A 16,058-nucleotide genomic window follows, 5' to 3' on the forward strand; every position below is an offset into this window, starting at 1 on the left:
AGACACACTGCTGAGGGTGCAAGTTAATAGTTTTTTTCTTCCTGTCATGCAAACAATTGCCTTCTGATATACTTTCTTTTAACATGCAGTTTTGATTACTGCCAAATTAGCTCAAAAGACCGGAATTCAGAATTAGGAGATTCTTGATTTCATTGCTCTTCAATCAGCACCTGACTTGCTGTTTCCCACTTAACAAAGGGGAAAATAACAATCTCTTATTCCTCCTTGAAGATATTAACACAATTCCTTTCAATCTGAGCTCTTAAGAGAGTACCGGGCATGCATACACATGGCCTGCAGCTTTCATCCTGAGACAAACACTGAAAGGTTTTGATCTCTTATTAGTTTCAGCAAATATGAAGAGACTGAAGGAACCAGACTGAAGTTGCTGTTACCCCCCCATGCAAAGTTTTACCCCTTGGAAATTAAATCTGGGAGTGCATTGTCTGCGTTCCTTTTCCTATTTGAAACTATTTCCAAGAACACATTAATTTACACTGCTTAATACTGATTTGTTTAGAAACTGCTGAGCATCTCCCCTCTGCATAGCCACACTGATGTTCTTTTCTACTGGCACTTGTCAAGGGCAAAGGTCCGTCATGCAAATCATACTTAAAACAGTTGCATACACTCTGCTCCCTTTGAAATTCATAGGTTGTATCACATCCATGATATTTATCCTCCTCCTAATTGTATACTGTTTAAGGATATATGGTTCCTATGATTTTCCACGTCCTCTAGAACAAAATGCACATCTGTGGTGACAACCAGACAACAATAGCATCAAACCCACAAAGTGCTGAGTCCCAATTCCACAGTAAATTTGAATACAAAAGTAGCTTCATTACATTCCCACTGGACTTATGCATATGAAGCAAAGAATCAAGAGGGCTATGAGGCAGATCAAAAGTATTAGGCACTTTGCAGGACTGCTATTACTATGCAACCCAATACTTAAACTAATTCAACTTCTTTTGTTTTACTTAGAGTTTAAATATGGCTTCTGTCATTGGAGTGGCAATTTCCCTAAGAACCTTCAGTCATTTATTTGACCCTTGACTGCAATGTCATTTAAAGAGATCAATTTTTAAAATACTAAATCTTTCAGATTTAAAATTGCCAAAAGCTTCCATTAACCAATCATCATATGATAATGTAACAAAAATAAAATACACACAGTTACTTTAATGTTTGATTAAGGTAGCGTATTGGCCATCGTTTCTGCTGGAAGTTTCATTCAACCTTCTAGTCAAGCCAAACTTCCGTCTGAGTAAACTATTCACAAAAATACTTGTCTAGGTTTTGGTATTGGTAAATTTCTAGATAAAAGGTTAATTTAATTTGTACTTGATTTCCACCTTCTTTTTAATTAGCCCATTTTAAAATAAACTCTTTCATACCTAGAAATTACTCTTTTGTTACAGTGCTTGAAAAATGTTGGGAACTATTTACAGAGACTGTTGCTTGTACTGTGCTGGTTTGACACAAACAGAAGGTTACTATTTCCAGAGCTTTCTGATTATTAATCTTTCTACATAACTTGTTTAAACTTTTTTGCTATTAGCATTTCAAGGCTCAAATAACATAAATTCAGTAATTTTATCTTCATATGTATCAGCTATATATGTAATGCTGAAGGATGAATGAAAGCACTTTCCCACTGAAAACTGAGTCCATGAATGATTCAGTTGACCTGAAGTTGGGCCTTCCCCTAACACCCACGTTTTTTGGAAGTTCTACAAGTAGTTTTGGAAAATCAGTGCCTATTATTGCTTGTCCTAACCCTATGTATTATCTAAAATATGAGATCATACGGTTATGGACTGTATTTTCAGGGGAGCCAAGCTTATTCGAATCATTTTGCTACGTGACTAGGAGCTTCTAGCTCTAGAAGTAAAAAAACACTCCAAAAGCCATTTATCACCACCTTACCTGTACTGCAATTTGTGTTCCATTGGATGTAGCCAACAAGGTAACAGGTCTAGTTTCTGTAGTCACTAAATGGTGCCCATGTTGCTGATGCCCCATTTCTGATGAAGCACTATGAAATGCTGCTAAGTCTTGAGCCACTATAGCAACCTTCAAGACCAAAAGGAAGAGAATCAACTGGATGACAGATCTGTTACCATTACCGGTCCTGTACAAGAGTTATCTTCAAAGTTGCAGTTAAAATCAAAGCTGTGATTATTCATAAGCTTAATTTTATTGTGCATAAGATACATTTTTTTAAGAAAGGTTGCCATCACTGTGTTCTCAAAGTTATCTATTAGCTCTCAATATATAAATATCCTTGGAACTGCAAAGAAGTTCAATAAATGTGCCTATAAGCCTGTGATTATTTATACATACAGAACATGGTAATTAATAAAGATTTTCATGTAGCACATTTTTAGAACAGGGAATGCATTTTAAGTTAAAAGATTAAAAGTATCACTGTATTTCTACTTTAAAAGTTAGCTATTGTATTTACATATTAAAAACAAATTTACAAATTTACAGTCCTACGATATTAAGTGATAAAGTTAGAGTTCACACTGGATTCTATTCTTACCTCTGCCACTCATTTACTTTGTGACTCTGGGGAAAGCGCTTAGCATTTCTACATCTTATTTTACATACATCTAAATGAATTACCAGACTGGTACCCCAGAATTTTTTCTTGGTGCCCAACTATTTTAAAAACATTCCGCCCTATGTTGATGTATAGCACTAGAGTAGAACACATGATATTCTTATGAGGGGAATGCCACAGCCAGGTGCTGAAAACTACTTTACTTGGATAAATCTATGTGAATGATAGAACTGTGATGGCTTAGATGTCTATTTTATGTCATCTTATAAAGGAACAATGCACATGTACACAGGATAATATCCTACCTGTTGTCCTTCAGTGCCTTCTGCAGTAACCATTGCTACAGAATGTGTTCCTGCAGAAGAGATGACGGCATCGTGGGCAGGGACTGTGATGGTGGTGCCATCTTGTGTTACCATAGTGATAGTATTCCCAATGGCCTGCATATCTGCCTGGGATATGTTGACCTGAAACACAAAATTATTCGTGAAGTAAAAACCAGAAGTTTTGATTGCTGCCTAAGTCATACCCAAGTCTTAGCTTTTGGCAACATAACATGTTTTTAAGTAAGGTTTGAAAACAAATCCATGGTTCAGCAGGAATACTCCCTGCTAGTTCCATTTCTTCATTTGAAACAATATTTGTAGCAATTCAGAACAAAAAGGCAACTTGTTCATAATAGCAGGGAAAAAATATTTTAATCCATGATCACAAGTAACGTGCTGGCCAAAAGATCTCATAGCCATTATTCTACTTCCTGACCAGCATGCTCATGCATTCCTTGAGAATCACCATCATTCCTTGGTCAAGTCCTCATCTGGGACAGAGTCCTCATCACATTCACCTTACTCACTGGGACTTAATAATCTATGACCTTTCAGACAAATTTACCTGTTTACAGAAATAAAATTATGGCTCTTAGTAATTAGAAAAAGGATGCACACTTGCCCCCAGAGTCTACAACTCCATGTTAATCAGATCATATCCCAAATAACTGCATGATAGATTATCTATGCACGTGTCTTACACAATGGACAGTGTGATTCCAGGTAGTACCACCTGACATACTTCCATCTTAAGGGAAATACTAAAGAGGCCTATGAGGGATTAGGATTTAAACCACAAATAAGCAATAAATAAAAAAAGACAGAAATTACTCATGCCTCCAGTATAAATGCATTATGGCATCAGATAAGTGACTTGATGTCTGAATTACAAGGTAGTAAGACATCCCAGAACCTAAAGTCAAGCTGAAGGATGATTTAAATAAATGTGAGAACTTCATGTCAAGGCTTCGGCAGGCCTTCATTCTAGAGGGTAAAAATGACAGCTACTTAGTATTGCTGCAATGTTCAGAATGGCAATATAACAGCCCCCTTTAATATTTAATTTCCAATTTGAATTTAGAAGATATCTTCCAAATGCTACTCACATTTCAGCTATCTTTCCAGGTGAGATATAAACTTTTCCTATATGCCTTCAATATATTGCCATAGCTAAACAAAACAGCTGTGTTGAAATCCCCTCCCAATGAAATTTCAGATGAAATCCTTAAAAAAAAAAAACAAAACCATGGGAACCCTTAAAAAAATATCTGTAAGAATTCTGAAAAAAAATATCCACAGGAATTTTTAAGTGGAGGTACTACCAAAGCATTCCTTATTCTCTTGTTTATGTTAGAAATGGTAAGAACTGCAAAGTACCAAAGCAGGCACCTGGACTAGAAAGATTTCCCACCCTGCCGAAGTGTGTGCAGACAAGACGACAGTGAAGATGACCATCAGATATTAACAGAATACTTGGGACATTCTGAGAAACCTCAGAAACTTGGCTGTATATATAACAAATGTTAAAATAATCCATACCTGCTTTTAAGTGTGACAAAGCCAGCCAAAAAAGCTAGCTTTGTATTAACATAGTTTCAGATGTCAGGATATGTGGTTTGATTTAGTATTCCACAGGAGGCCCAACTATAAACGTATCCTGACCCAGCTCTAAAGAAGCTTCTTTCCTTAAGAAACCCATGTACATATTTATCAAGAATCCAAACTGATTTTAGAAAGCACATGAAGTATGTGCAAACACCTTCCTCAACACTCAACATGTTTTTGCCAGCTCTTTAACACTGTGGACACTTACATGTTGGGTTCCATCCTGGGATATTAGTGCTACTTGTTGACCTAATCCTGACTGAGTAACTGTAGCAACCTGTGCAGAAATTACATCTTCTCCCTCAACACCTGTCACATAGGTTATCTGGGAGCCTTTGAGAACATCTTCTCCTTGACCTGTTTGATACAAAGAAGAGAAGAGGATAGTTTACATACTCTAAATGTTGCCAGGAAAGCAAATGAGGAGGATTAAGTGCCAGCCTGGTTTGAAGATTTTAAATACTCCATTGGAAAAATATTAGTGGAAAGATGAGAATAAAAGAAGGAAAGATACCAAAAGCAAGTCAGAAAGTCTGTTGTCTTGGGAACATGGGATATAATCTCTCAGCAATGAATTTTACCACACATAAGTACTACACAAAGAAAATATACATCCTTTATAAGCAAATACGAAAATGGTGACAAACATTTCTAATTCATTAAATGTTAACCTAAACTCTCCATGCAAACCCAACTGGCAGCTTTTTAGAAGTTATTAACATACAGAAGAACAGTGATGCCTTTGTGTGAAGAATTAAGTTCGTTATCTTAATAAATATTTAACCTCAGCAAATGAATCTTACAATTCCCTTAAAAGCAGAAATTAGGAAAGACTATAGCAAATCTATTTGAGGCATTCAGTGCAGTTTCCCACATATATGTAGTAAAACAACTTTTCTGAGCAAAACAGTTTGTGCGTGTATTTCCTATCTTCAGTCACATCTAAAATCACAATATGACAAGTAATATTTGTCCTATCACAGTACTTTCTTCAGTCTGATCTTTTATAGTCACAGGATTCAACATATTCTAAGGAATACTGCAGCACATGAGCTTGTCTTTGCCTCCAGGACAGTTTACAGAAACCACTATTAACCACAGCAAAACCAGTACAGTATCAGTGTGCTACAAAGACAGATTTTCCTTTTCTCAAGGCAGTGCCTTTACTCCTGCACAAGACCCTGTCACCAGCCACGGCGTTATATTATACATAGTCTTAGAAAAATCCCTGACAAAAATCCAGTAGGCTGCAAACAAACATTTTAGATTCTCTCGGGTCCCTTCCCTCATTCATGTTTATAGCAGCTTTGCTGGGACTGCAACTCAAATTTCTCTCTTATCCCCAGGACTGCTGTAAATGAGTTTATGATCTGGTCAATTACTCTCTCAGTTTCTGTTTACAAGTTGCCTACCACACTAAACAGTCCTACAAAGAAGTTAAATAACTTTATTAAGTACTGCACATTTTTATCTTTGCTTTTCTTTCTTCGGTTATACGGAAAAAAAAAAAAAAGCAAAATAGTATCCAGCTGATTTTTTTAATTTTTTTTTTTTTTTTTGACAAGAGATCCAGAGACTGAAACTAACCTGGAGGTGGCTCAAAAAATGCCTCTTGTTCTTCTTCAATGGGCTCTGTATCATTGTGTGCTGTCCGCTTGTGCATGGCAAGTGTAGAAATCTGCTTATATGTTTTCCCACAATGATTACAGTTATATGGTTTGGAATGAGTATGTACAACATGATGTTTGTATAAACTGGAATACTCTGTAAAACGTTTATCACAACCAGGAACTGTACAGACGTAGGGCTTCTCCCCTGTATGGAAAAACAAAAGTGATAAAGAGAACTTTATCCAGGATGCACAGAAAAAATTGTCAACAAATTATATTTAGTGACACACCTTCATTACCAACCATACTTCAATTTCAAAGGCAAAAGGAAGCTCAAGCTCAAAAGTTTATCAAGGCAGCCTCTCAGTGTCTTTTTTTAAAAAAATACTGCCAGTAGAAGTTGGGCCCTCTTTTTTCCCTATCATTCCATCTAAAACATCCTTCTGATGAAGACAGAATGATACAGGCTGAAAGCTGTGATGTCAGTTTAGCATCACATTGAGAACTTTGTTCTTTTATTACTAGAAGCCCCATATTTTCCTCAATAATCAGGTATGTTAATACACTAGTACAACGTCACTTCTGCGTCTGTAAGGTCAGAAGGAATCTATAGGAAACATGTTTAAACAGTTATGGTTTCATATATAAAACCACCTTTCATTTAAAAATCAATGAAACAAATGTCCGAATTATATTATAAACTAAAAAGATAACCTGAGATACAAAACGTATTTCTATGAAACTTGTCTGTGCTTCTATACAATATTTAAGGATACCAAGAGGATATGGCTATTACTGGCTTTTACATTTTAGAACCTTTGAATTTGTGCCAATTATTTCTGCTAACTCTGACAATCAAGTTGGATAAGTATTTTCACCTCCAGTCTATGAAAGGAAGGTTTTGACCACTGCTCCAGCAGCGAGGACACTATAGCTGGGATGAAAAGGTGACTCACAATGGTGAGCTAAAGTCAAGCTCAGACTTATGCTTTACTGTTGTTTATTTAAGGAATAGCTCACAACAGAGGCAAGCCCCAGAACAATATTTAGGATTTAGCCCAATGCCCACTGAAGACAAAGGTTTGGATTTGTTTTAAAGAACTCTGTATCCAAACCACAATTGACAGCAAGGTGGGAAACCTAACTGCTGAACTATCCTCAGCTGAGGGGAGATGAGGCCCAAACAGAAGTACCAAGCCAGATGGTATAAACATGACTATACCTAATTACAGTGCACCAAAACAGTGTTCACAAGGAGAATGACACAGCCTCTCCCAAGCAGATTCCACTTCAAAACACAAAACATCACTCATATACCTGTATGTATTCTCACATGATTCTTATAATTAGTTGCACTGGCAAAAGCTCTCCCACATCCTGGCTCTGTACAGTAATAAGGTCTTTCGCCTGTATGTGTCCTGATGTGAACCTTTCTAATATTAGATGTTGTGAATGACCTGCCACATCCTTCAAATGGACACTTAAAGGGCCTTTCACCTGAAAAAAAGAGAAAAGGTACACATGCAAAAGTTACAAAAGAACAAAACCTCTAAATTAGACTTAGACTGAATGTACAGATCTAAAGCTACCTAATTCTCTCTTTGAGACTTTCAGTCAGGAATGCCATCAACATGCCACAGCGGAGTGTTCTACTGTTTAGCTCAAACTGGCAGAATTCAGGAAAATCATACAATTTGTAAGCTAAATTATAAAGCATTGAGATTAGTACTTTATGATGTATAAAACTAGACTCAGTTGGTAGGAATAGTTTCCACATTGTTCATGTTCTAACATGTATTTAACATCCGCGCCCTGCCCCCCCCCCCCCCCCCCCGAACTCATCCATACATTATCCAAAACAAGCGTATCGTACCATTTGCACATTTCTCAATTGTAATGCATAAAATGAAAAAAATATCTTCATGGTTTAGCATATAACTAAGATACAAATGGATTAGTAAAACTCATTATAGAAAGCACTTAACCTTACAGAAGAAGAACCAACTTTTTAAAGAGACAGCCCGGGAACTCAAATTTCAATCCGCAAAACCAATACAATCACAAACACAGGTTCTTTTTTAAAAATAAGTCTATTCATGTAATACAAATTTGAGCACAATCATTTGTATCATTGCACCAAAACATTTCACCAGGAAGACTAGATAAGGCCAACCCCTGTCTAATACCCCAGTACTCCTGACCTTTTGGATCTAACAAAGCACACACAAGGGGACAGCGAAGGGGGTTAACTCGAGCCACCTGATGAGCCTTCCAGTTGTAATTTCACACTTCTAGAGCTAAAAGCATTCCACCCACTCTACAGTTTACCAAAGAGCAAGAGAGGGCAGATTACTGCTACAGATACAACATTAAGTACTTAAGAGCTAGGAAAAAAAAAACAAACCCAAACCCTGATAGAGACATTAATACCATGAAACTCCAAGCTGTTAGCTCCTTGGCAAAGGAAACTGTAATTCACTCCTTCGGGCAGCTGTTTTGGGAAGGTTTTTCCAGCCAAGGCAGTGTGTGTGTACTAAGCTAACCTCCTCAGTGTTGTGTTACCATGGCTCCCCTAATCCTGGCTTTAGCACAGGACCTCAACTCATGCCTGAAAGGAGGAGGATTGCTCAGTCAACCCCGCCCAACAACAAACCCTGCATTAGAAACCAAACCAGATTGCTCTTAAAGAATGCTGGCAAGAATGTCATCCCACGGGTTGAGGAAGCCAGACTTTTAAAGTTTCTAATTTGCTAGAAAAGCAATCTGTTTCCAGGTGACTGAGATTTCTAGCACTAGAAATGCAAAGCAAGTCAGAAGCCTTCAAGCTCTACACCACAGCAGGTATGAGGAACCACCCACACCAGCTTTTTTGACACCAGCATAGCGTGTCTAGGGAAGTCACAGAGCAACCCAAGGCAAGCATTTGATGGCAACAGAAAGCAAGACTGGACTGCCACTGAAAAAGAGGGGAAAAATAACTTTTGGCTAAACCAAACAGAATGAAAGAAGAAAACAAGCGCTAACCCTGCTCTACATGAAAAATGACTGAAAAGGTTTCAGAGCCACAGGAGATTGAGCAGAGCCCAGACTTGCCTCCATCGGGTGCACTGTTGCAGCTTGCATTGGGTATGAGAATACGCTACTCCATCCATCCGCACAAAGGACTTAGTGCAATTTTCTTCTCATTCTTTGGCTTCCTGCAACTACTCATAAATCTAAAAAAAAGACACCCCTGAACTTCGGTCCCTGGACTGCTGTTTTTGCTATTTTGCCCTGGACTGCTATGATTTTGTTATTAATATACTTCAAATGTGTAAATGGTTACATAGGGCTGGCTCAAGTCTTTTGTCTCAACTGCTAAATTAGATTAAAGCGATTAGATTACCGTACAACTTCTATGGCCATAAAGACGTAAAGAAAACAGTCTACTGCTAATGAAGTTGCTGTCGGTACTACAGAAATGTTTCTGTTCATAGGCTGTACTTGATGTACTATGTAACATCAAACAGTTCTCTACTAGAACTGAAAACAGATGACACTTTTATGTCTTCATCCTGATGACCAATTTAACATGAAGATAGCACTAATCCCAACAGACTGTCTTTGAATATGTGAGTCCAGGAAAGCAGAATTATCTCAATGTACTCTTGAGTTTCAAAAATTTTTATTGCCTGCTTTTATTTCCACCTCCCCTCAGCACTGTTCTTTTTAATCTGAGAAAAATCTATTTCCTTCATTCTTTTTTACTCTCTAAGATTCAGAAAGTCCAGTGGAAAACTTGTTGGCGTTCTAGCAGGCAAGGAAATATACTTAATGGAACAGATTAGTAAATGACAGATTATTCTTCCTACATCTAAGTTTTTTTTCTTCTTGAGATCTCAGGAGCAAAGGAGACCTTGTGCAAACTTCTTTACACGTGTGTGCATGCACCCATAGAGTTTTGCAGAGTGTAGTGTACACTGTCTAGAACGTATTTGTGTTTTGGCTTTCAAATGAATCTTTTTTTAGACAAAACCTAAGATACTTTTTTAATGCATTTGGAAGTTTTAATAACAGTGGTTTTCTATGATACTTTCGTTCATTTTTCTGCTGCAAGAAAGGAAGGTAATCATGATAACAAGCTCAGAGCCATCAACCTTCATGAAGCTGGCATGCAAGTTATCTTAAAGCACCAAAACTTAAGAACACTGATCCATTTCTATAAGGCAAGCCATATTATTGAGGAAAAGTTCCTTGTTCTGTTACAGCCGCAAATGAAACTGTAAAGGCATCAAGTGACTCAGTGACAGTGTAAGTGATGCACTGCTAAAAGTTACTGCATTTGCAATAGCAGTGTGAATGCTTAAGCGCTTTTTCCAAGAAAAGCATGCTGGATTTGCAGTAAATGCTTACCATGCTAAAATGCTGTTGAGCTCACTGGGCTTCAGAAAAAGAATATACACAGGCTGATTTCATAAGTATAAAGTCACAGAAAGATCAAAGAGAAGAAGAAAAAATCCACCTAAGTGAATTAACAACAAGAAAAAAAAAAAAAAAAAAGAAGGGGGGGTGATAATAGTACCTGTGTGTGTTCGGATATGTTTCTGCAAGTCTCCTGAAGTTTTGAATGATTTGGTGCAATTTTCTTCTGTGCACCGGTAAGGCTTTTCACCAGTGTGTGTTCGGACATGACTCTTTAACCCATACCCTGAAGACCAGAGAAGATGTTATAATAGTATAAAACTAAAATTAGGATACTTGTAAACCATCACCATCAACAGCTGTGCTTGCCATTCCAATCAGGAAGCTACCTTATGAGTAAAATTTGCTCTTTCACTCTTTGCAAACTCTTTGTTCTACCATACAGAGCAGGAGAACTCTAGATACAGTTTAGAAATTCTTTCATCCTTCGTTTGTGAAGAAAGTACACTTCCATAATGCTTCTCCTTCCCTTCAAAAGGATAAACTGTAATGATTATAATGTGGGCAAGTATTGTCTTCTGAGAAAGCTGTATGCTCTGTAGTCCATCTACTTTTTATCTCTTACCACTACTGTCATCAGAATGAGATTTAATTATTCATTCACACAAAAATCAGTACCATTAATGAAGTCAGCAGTAAAAGCTCTATTGCTATCCAGGCTCTAAACTCCTGATTATTTTAAACCATATTACAAACATCATCACATACACAGGTGCCAACTGATAGCAGTTGTGGATGCTCATTCCCTTTAAGATTAACTCTACCAGTCTAAAGGAAGCTTGGGTCAGACCCTCCACAAAATATTTTCAAAGAGCACTTTACCAAGATATTCCTTTCTGCAGTTCCCTGAAAACATCATGACTAAAGAGACCTGAAACAGACATTTTAGAAAACGACCTTGAATTTTACTTGCGTCCACAAGTGATGTATATATTTCTAAAAAATAAAGTAAGTCTGTAAGAAGGTGGCGCCTGCTTTAGTTTCAGTGTGTTCTCTCCAAAACAGCTGAAATTCCTATTCCTGATGTTTCTAAAAACACAAAGCATGTCTACCAAGCTAAGCATTAATTCATTCTTCTAAAATGAACTCAATTTCACAGTCCTACCCAGGAGAGCTCTTAGTATTTAAACCGAGAGCATTCAGTACTTAAAATGAACCTTATCAAAGGCAAATATTGCTGAACTACACAACGGCTCTGACCAAAAATATGGTATTAATAGACAAACGGCTGTTACGTCAGTCTGTTCCAAGGGAGGAGAATATTACATTATGTAGTTTTGAAATCCCTTAACAAACTATGCAATTAAATTTAGGTACAAAACTTTTAAGTATGGTTGTTTCCCTTTTGACCTTTCTCACTAGCACTTCTTTTGCTTGTTTCTATTCAAAGAAACAGTATTAAATGTATTAGACCAGATTATTTTAAAACACCTTTTTTACATACAAAGTAAAAAAAAAAGAATTTGAAACAAGTTTTGCTCTTTCACTTTCTTCCATGTTTCATTCTTCATAATTCCATTTTGCACAGTCAAATTCAATCTCAGGGAGAGCATCATTTATGAACAGAGTAGTCTGTCCAAATGTAGAGTTCACTCATGAGAAACATCACTCTGATACAAATCCAAGAAAGAACACTTAAAACAGCATCTTCCATCAAGCTTCCTTTCAAATTTAGACTAGCTCAGGTATCTACCTCTAGTGAACAGGTTCAGCTTCTTATTATCACCTCATTTAACTTGCTAGTTTCATGTTAAGAAGGGCTGGTTTTTTTCCAACATAAAATGTGACTGTAGCACGACAGGTAAAGAGTAAGGGGAAGTGCCAAGTGTTTCACTTATTCCTCCTTCAGTACCTAAGAGTTAAATCCTCCCTCATTTCTATATGCTACACTAGCTGAAATGAGTATTTTTTTTCAGTTCTCCCAACAAAGTTCTTTACTTCGCAGTTCAAAAAAGGCAATATTAAAAGCTTACTTTATACAGGGAAAAACTCTAAGAAGCAGGAGGAGCCCGTCTACAGAAGATTACCTGTTGCAAAGGCTTTGCCACATCCAGGATGCTCACACTGATAGGGTCTGTCTCCTGTGTGTGACCTTTCATGCACCTGTCAAGACATCCAGTACACTGACTTACTGATCACTTCAACACAGAAACAGTTCATTCTCAAAGACAACATTTTATTTCTCTTCCTAAGATTCACATTCAAGTGTCTTCTTTTTAAATCGGTGATAAAAAAAAAAATGAAATATGGTAACGATATGTTCCCTAAAACTAAAGATGTCTCCTTCCAAGGTCTAACCTGATCCTTTCATTCGGTTTTGCAAAAAACATTTCTGTAAATACACACACAGTTGCCATCATGGACCTACATTAAAGACAGTATACCAGTGTGTTCAGAGCTCACTCTCTCAGATTTTTGACTCCACTGAGCACTTGTTATGATCCTCTTGTATTGCACGAAGCCTCTGCAGCAAGGACACCATTTTAACACACAATCCAGAGAGTCAATTACTCACTGACTCAGGAGACAAGGCAGCCCTGCAAGGAGTTTACCTCATCAGCAAGTGATTATCTCAGCCTAAGCGGGAATGTGAACAGCTCTACACCCTTGCTGTTTCAGTCATCTCTTCACTTAATTTAAGAGAGGAAGAGAATTAAAGAGTTGCCACCTGTAAAGAAAAGATGCTCCAGCTTTTCACTTTGAATGTTGGATTGTTTTGAAGCGTCAAGACTTTTTCTTATAATGGCAAAATCTTTCAAAAATTGGAATTTTTCCATCATCATGCAAACACGTAAAGTAGATAAAGTGAACACTAGATTTCAGAATTTCTGTGACACTATTGGTAGAAACTATCTCAACAGGAGGTTTCTTACATGCCGGCAATATAGGAACCTAACCATCCCATATATAGGATCCCACACCTGAATCTATCCAGAACACCAAGCAAATCACCTGAGCACCTAGGGCAATGAATTATTGTAAAATCAATCTAACAAACATTTGACAAACAGCACCATTGCAACTGTCTCTGTTAATCTGTTACTTTAAGCCACATAATCTGTCAAAAAAATCATGCCTGTTAACTAACAGCACTGATTTTACATCTCATCACCTTCAGATGGTGAGCTGTTGTGTACAGTTTTCCACAGCCATCGTAATCACAGCGAAAGGCTTTCTCTCCACTCTGCTGAGTTTTAGCGGTCACTCTTGTTCCATGTCCTTGCAAGACAATCTTAAGTTAAAAAAAAAAAACAAAACCACCATTAAAAAACTCCCCCACAGCGGATCAGAAAAAGTTACACACTATTTTGCTATCAAGTCAGAGCTGATACGGACAGGTTTCTTTTGTCTCTTTGCTCTGCCATGTATTTCATAAGTCCTCAATAAACTAAAAATTAACAAAAAAGCGTAAATTCTGATGAAAGAAAATGTAAAACATAACTTGTAGCTAGCAAAATCAAATGCATGCACCAATTAGAAAAACAATGACAAAATAATTCAAAATATAAGCCCAGCAGCAAGATGACCAAATCAGTAGGCAGAAGAGGCTTAGATTACATTTAAAGCACTAGATCTGTTCCTAAGGGACATAAGCCATAAATCACACCATCTTCAACGATAAGTTCATGCAAAGGCCAAACAATAATTAAATGCACTTATAATGAGCACTTTTTGAAAATGAAGGAAAGCATTTTGTACTTTGTCAGTGATGCATGTGTTTCGATCAAACTAATTGAAGCAATTTGAGCTACATTCCAGTCTCCTTTCTGTCATGACACAACAGGAAAACACACAGAATAGCTTTGTGATACAACTTAGACCTCTTTTAAAGGCTTCTTTATACACCAACATGCAAGAAACATTCATACAGACTGAAGAAAGAAGCAGAAGCCCAAAAGTAAACATTTTGATACAGCTATGCAAAGTAATCAAGACTATTTTAAAAAGTCTATCTTTCTTTTAAACTATCCCCTATTTCTTATGGATCCAATTCTATTCTGGAATGTCAAATGAACATTTCACAGAATGGATGAGGTGAGCAGGCATCTCTGAACATCTTCAGTCTAACGCCCCCTGCTCAAAGGAGGGTCAGCTGCAGCAGGTTGCTCACAGCAGTATCCAGATGTGTTCTGAGTATTTCTAAGGACAGAGATTCCTGAAGGCTGGCCACAGCCTTTACATTTCCAGCTATTTCTTCTTGGTAAGTATGAGGTCCAGCAAAGTGGCTTATCTCACCAGCTACTCAGTAACCTGCTTTAGGTTGCCAGTTGCCATCCCTGAACTCCAGAAATGTCCTGGATTTCATGTGCCCTGTTGTGATGCTCTCCCGACAGATACGGAGGTGGTTACAGTTCCCCATGAGGACCTGAGCCTGTGAACATCAGGCTTCTTTCAGTTGTCTGAAGAAGGCCTCATCTTCTTCCTGATCAGGCACTCACAGCAGACAGCCACCACACCGCCATCCACACTGATCTGCCAGCTAACTGGGACCCATTGGCTCGTACTGGCTCATCACCCATCCCAAAGCAGAGTCCTGTGCAGTCCTGCTGCTCTCATGTGGAGGGCAGCTCCCCCTCTTCTCCTTCCCCACATGGCCTTATTAAAGTGCCTGTATCCGTCCGTCACAAGCACTCCAGTCATCTGAGCTATCCCACCACATCTCCCTCATCCCAGCGAGACTGTCACCCTGAACTGCACATAGACATCTAATCGCTCACTCAGGTCAGAAATTTGATTGAGAACACCCTTCCTACGGATTCATCAGGGAGGATGCCCCATTACCTTCAGACTGCTCTTAAGACTAAACATGCAAAGTTGCATACATGAAATTTTTAAGCAAGTGAAATGTGCAACACCACCACTTCAGAAAAGTTTCTCTGGAACCACGGAAAAAACCATAACCTCATGAATCCAGAAATCCATTACTATTACTATTGTTTAACCTATGGTATCATTAATCGAAAGTCACTTTAATACATTAAGGATGATGAAGATGATGTTTGGCTGAGCACACGTGCTTAAACATAGATTTGTTTTTTCTATCAGTAAACCTGCTAGTATTTCTTTGTTGTTTCAGCATCCAGAAATATGTATACAGTTGCGAAGATCCACTATAAAGCTGAAGTATACCAAAGTTTAAAAGTAAAACAGTTCCATAATCAATGTGCTATACTATATGTAAGGAAATATCCAGACATAATTTTACCAATATTAAAATTAATACAAAACAGAGGGGGCGGGGGAATAAAACAAATAGAACAGCAAAGAGATCAGTTTAACATCACAAGCTTTTCTTTGTTCAAACTGTCTGCAGAAGTATGTGTTTCTTCACAATACATCAGTTGGTATGACTTGAGGATTATTAAGAATTCAGTTAGCATTACCATTTGACAAGGACAGACAAGAGTATTAAAATTACTGTTCGTAGAAGATAACACACTCTAAAGAAACTAAAAAATTCAGATGTTAGGAGGTACAACATCA

At 37.6% G+C, this 16,058-nt stretch overlaps 1 protein-coding gene across 7 annotated transcripts in view; it reads right to left on the minus strand.

The window, feature by feature from the left end:
• The window catches only part of ZNF143 (zinc finger protein 143), a 44,121-nt gene that overhangs the window by 3,276 nt on the left and 24,787 nt on the right, over window positions 1-16,058 (minus strand). For all 7 annotated transcript variants that reach the window (XM_080404726.1, XM_080404727.1, XM_080404725.1 and 4 more), the window contains 8 exons: window positions 13,687-13,806; window positions 12,602-12,677; window positions 10,675-10,800; window positions 7,431-7,610; window positions 6,091-6,318; window positions 4,712-4,860; window positions 2,878-3,039; window positions 1,933-2,079 (listed from right to left, as the gene is read on the minus strand). In XM_080404726.1, the coding sequence (XP_080260852.1) occupies window positions 1,933-2,079; window positions 2,878-3,039; window positions 4,712-4,860; window positions 6,091-6,318; window positions 7,431-7,610; window positions 10,675-10,800; window positions 12,602-12,677; window positions 13,687-13,806 (1,188 nt within the window). The remainder of the gene's footprint in view (window positions 1-1,932; window positions 2,080-2,877; window positions 3,040-4,711; window positions 4,861-6,090; window positions 6,319-7,430; window positions 7,611-10,674; window positions 10,801-12,601; window positions 12,678-13,686; window positions 13,807-16,058) is intronic.

This window comes from Falco punctatus (genome assembly GCF_963210335.1).
Source record: "Falco punctatus genome assembly, chromosome: 10".
Taxonomy (NCBI): domain Eukaryota; kingdom Metazoa; phylum Chordata; class Aves; order Falconiformes; family Falconidae; genus Falco; species Falco punctatus.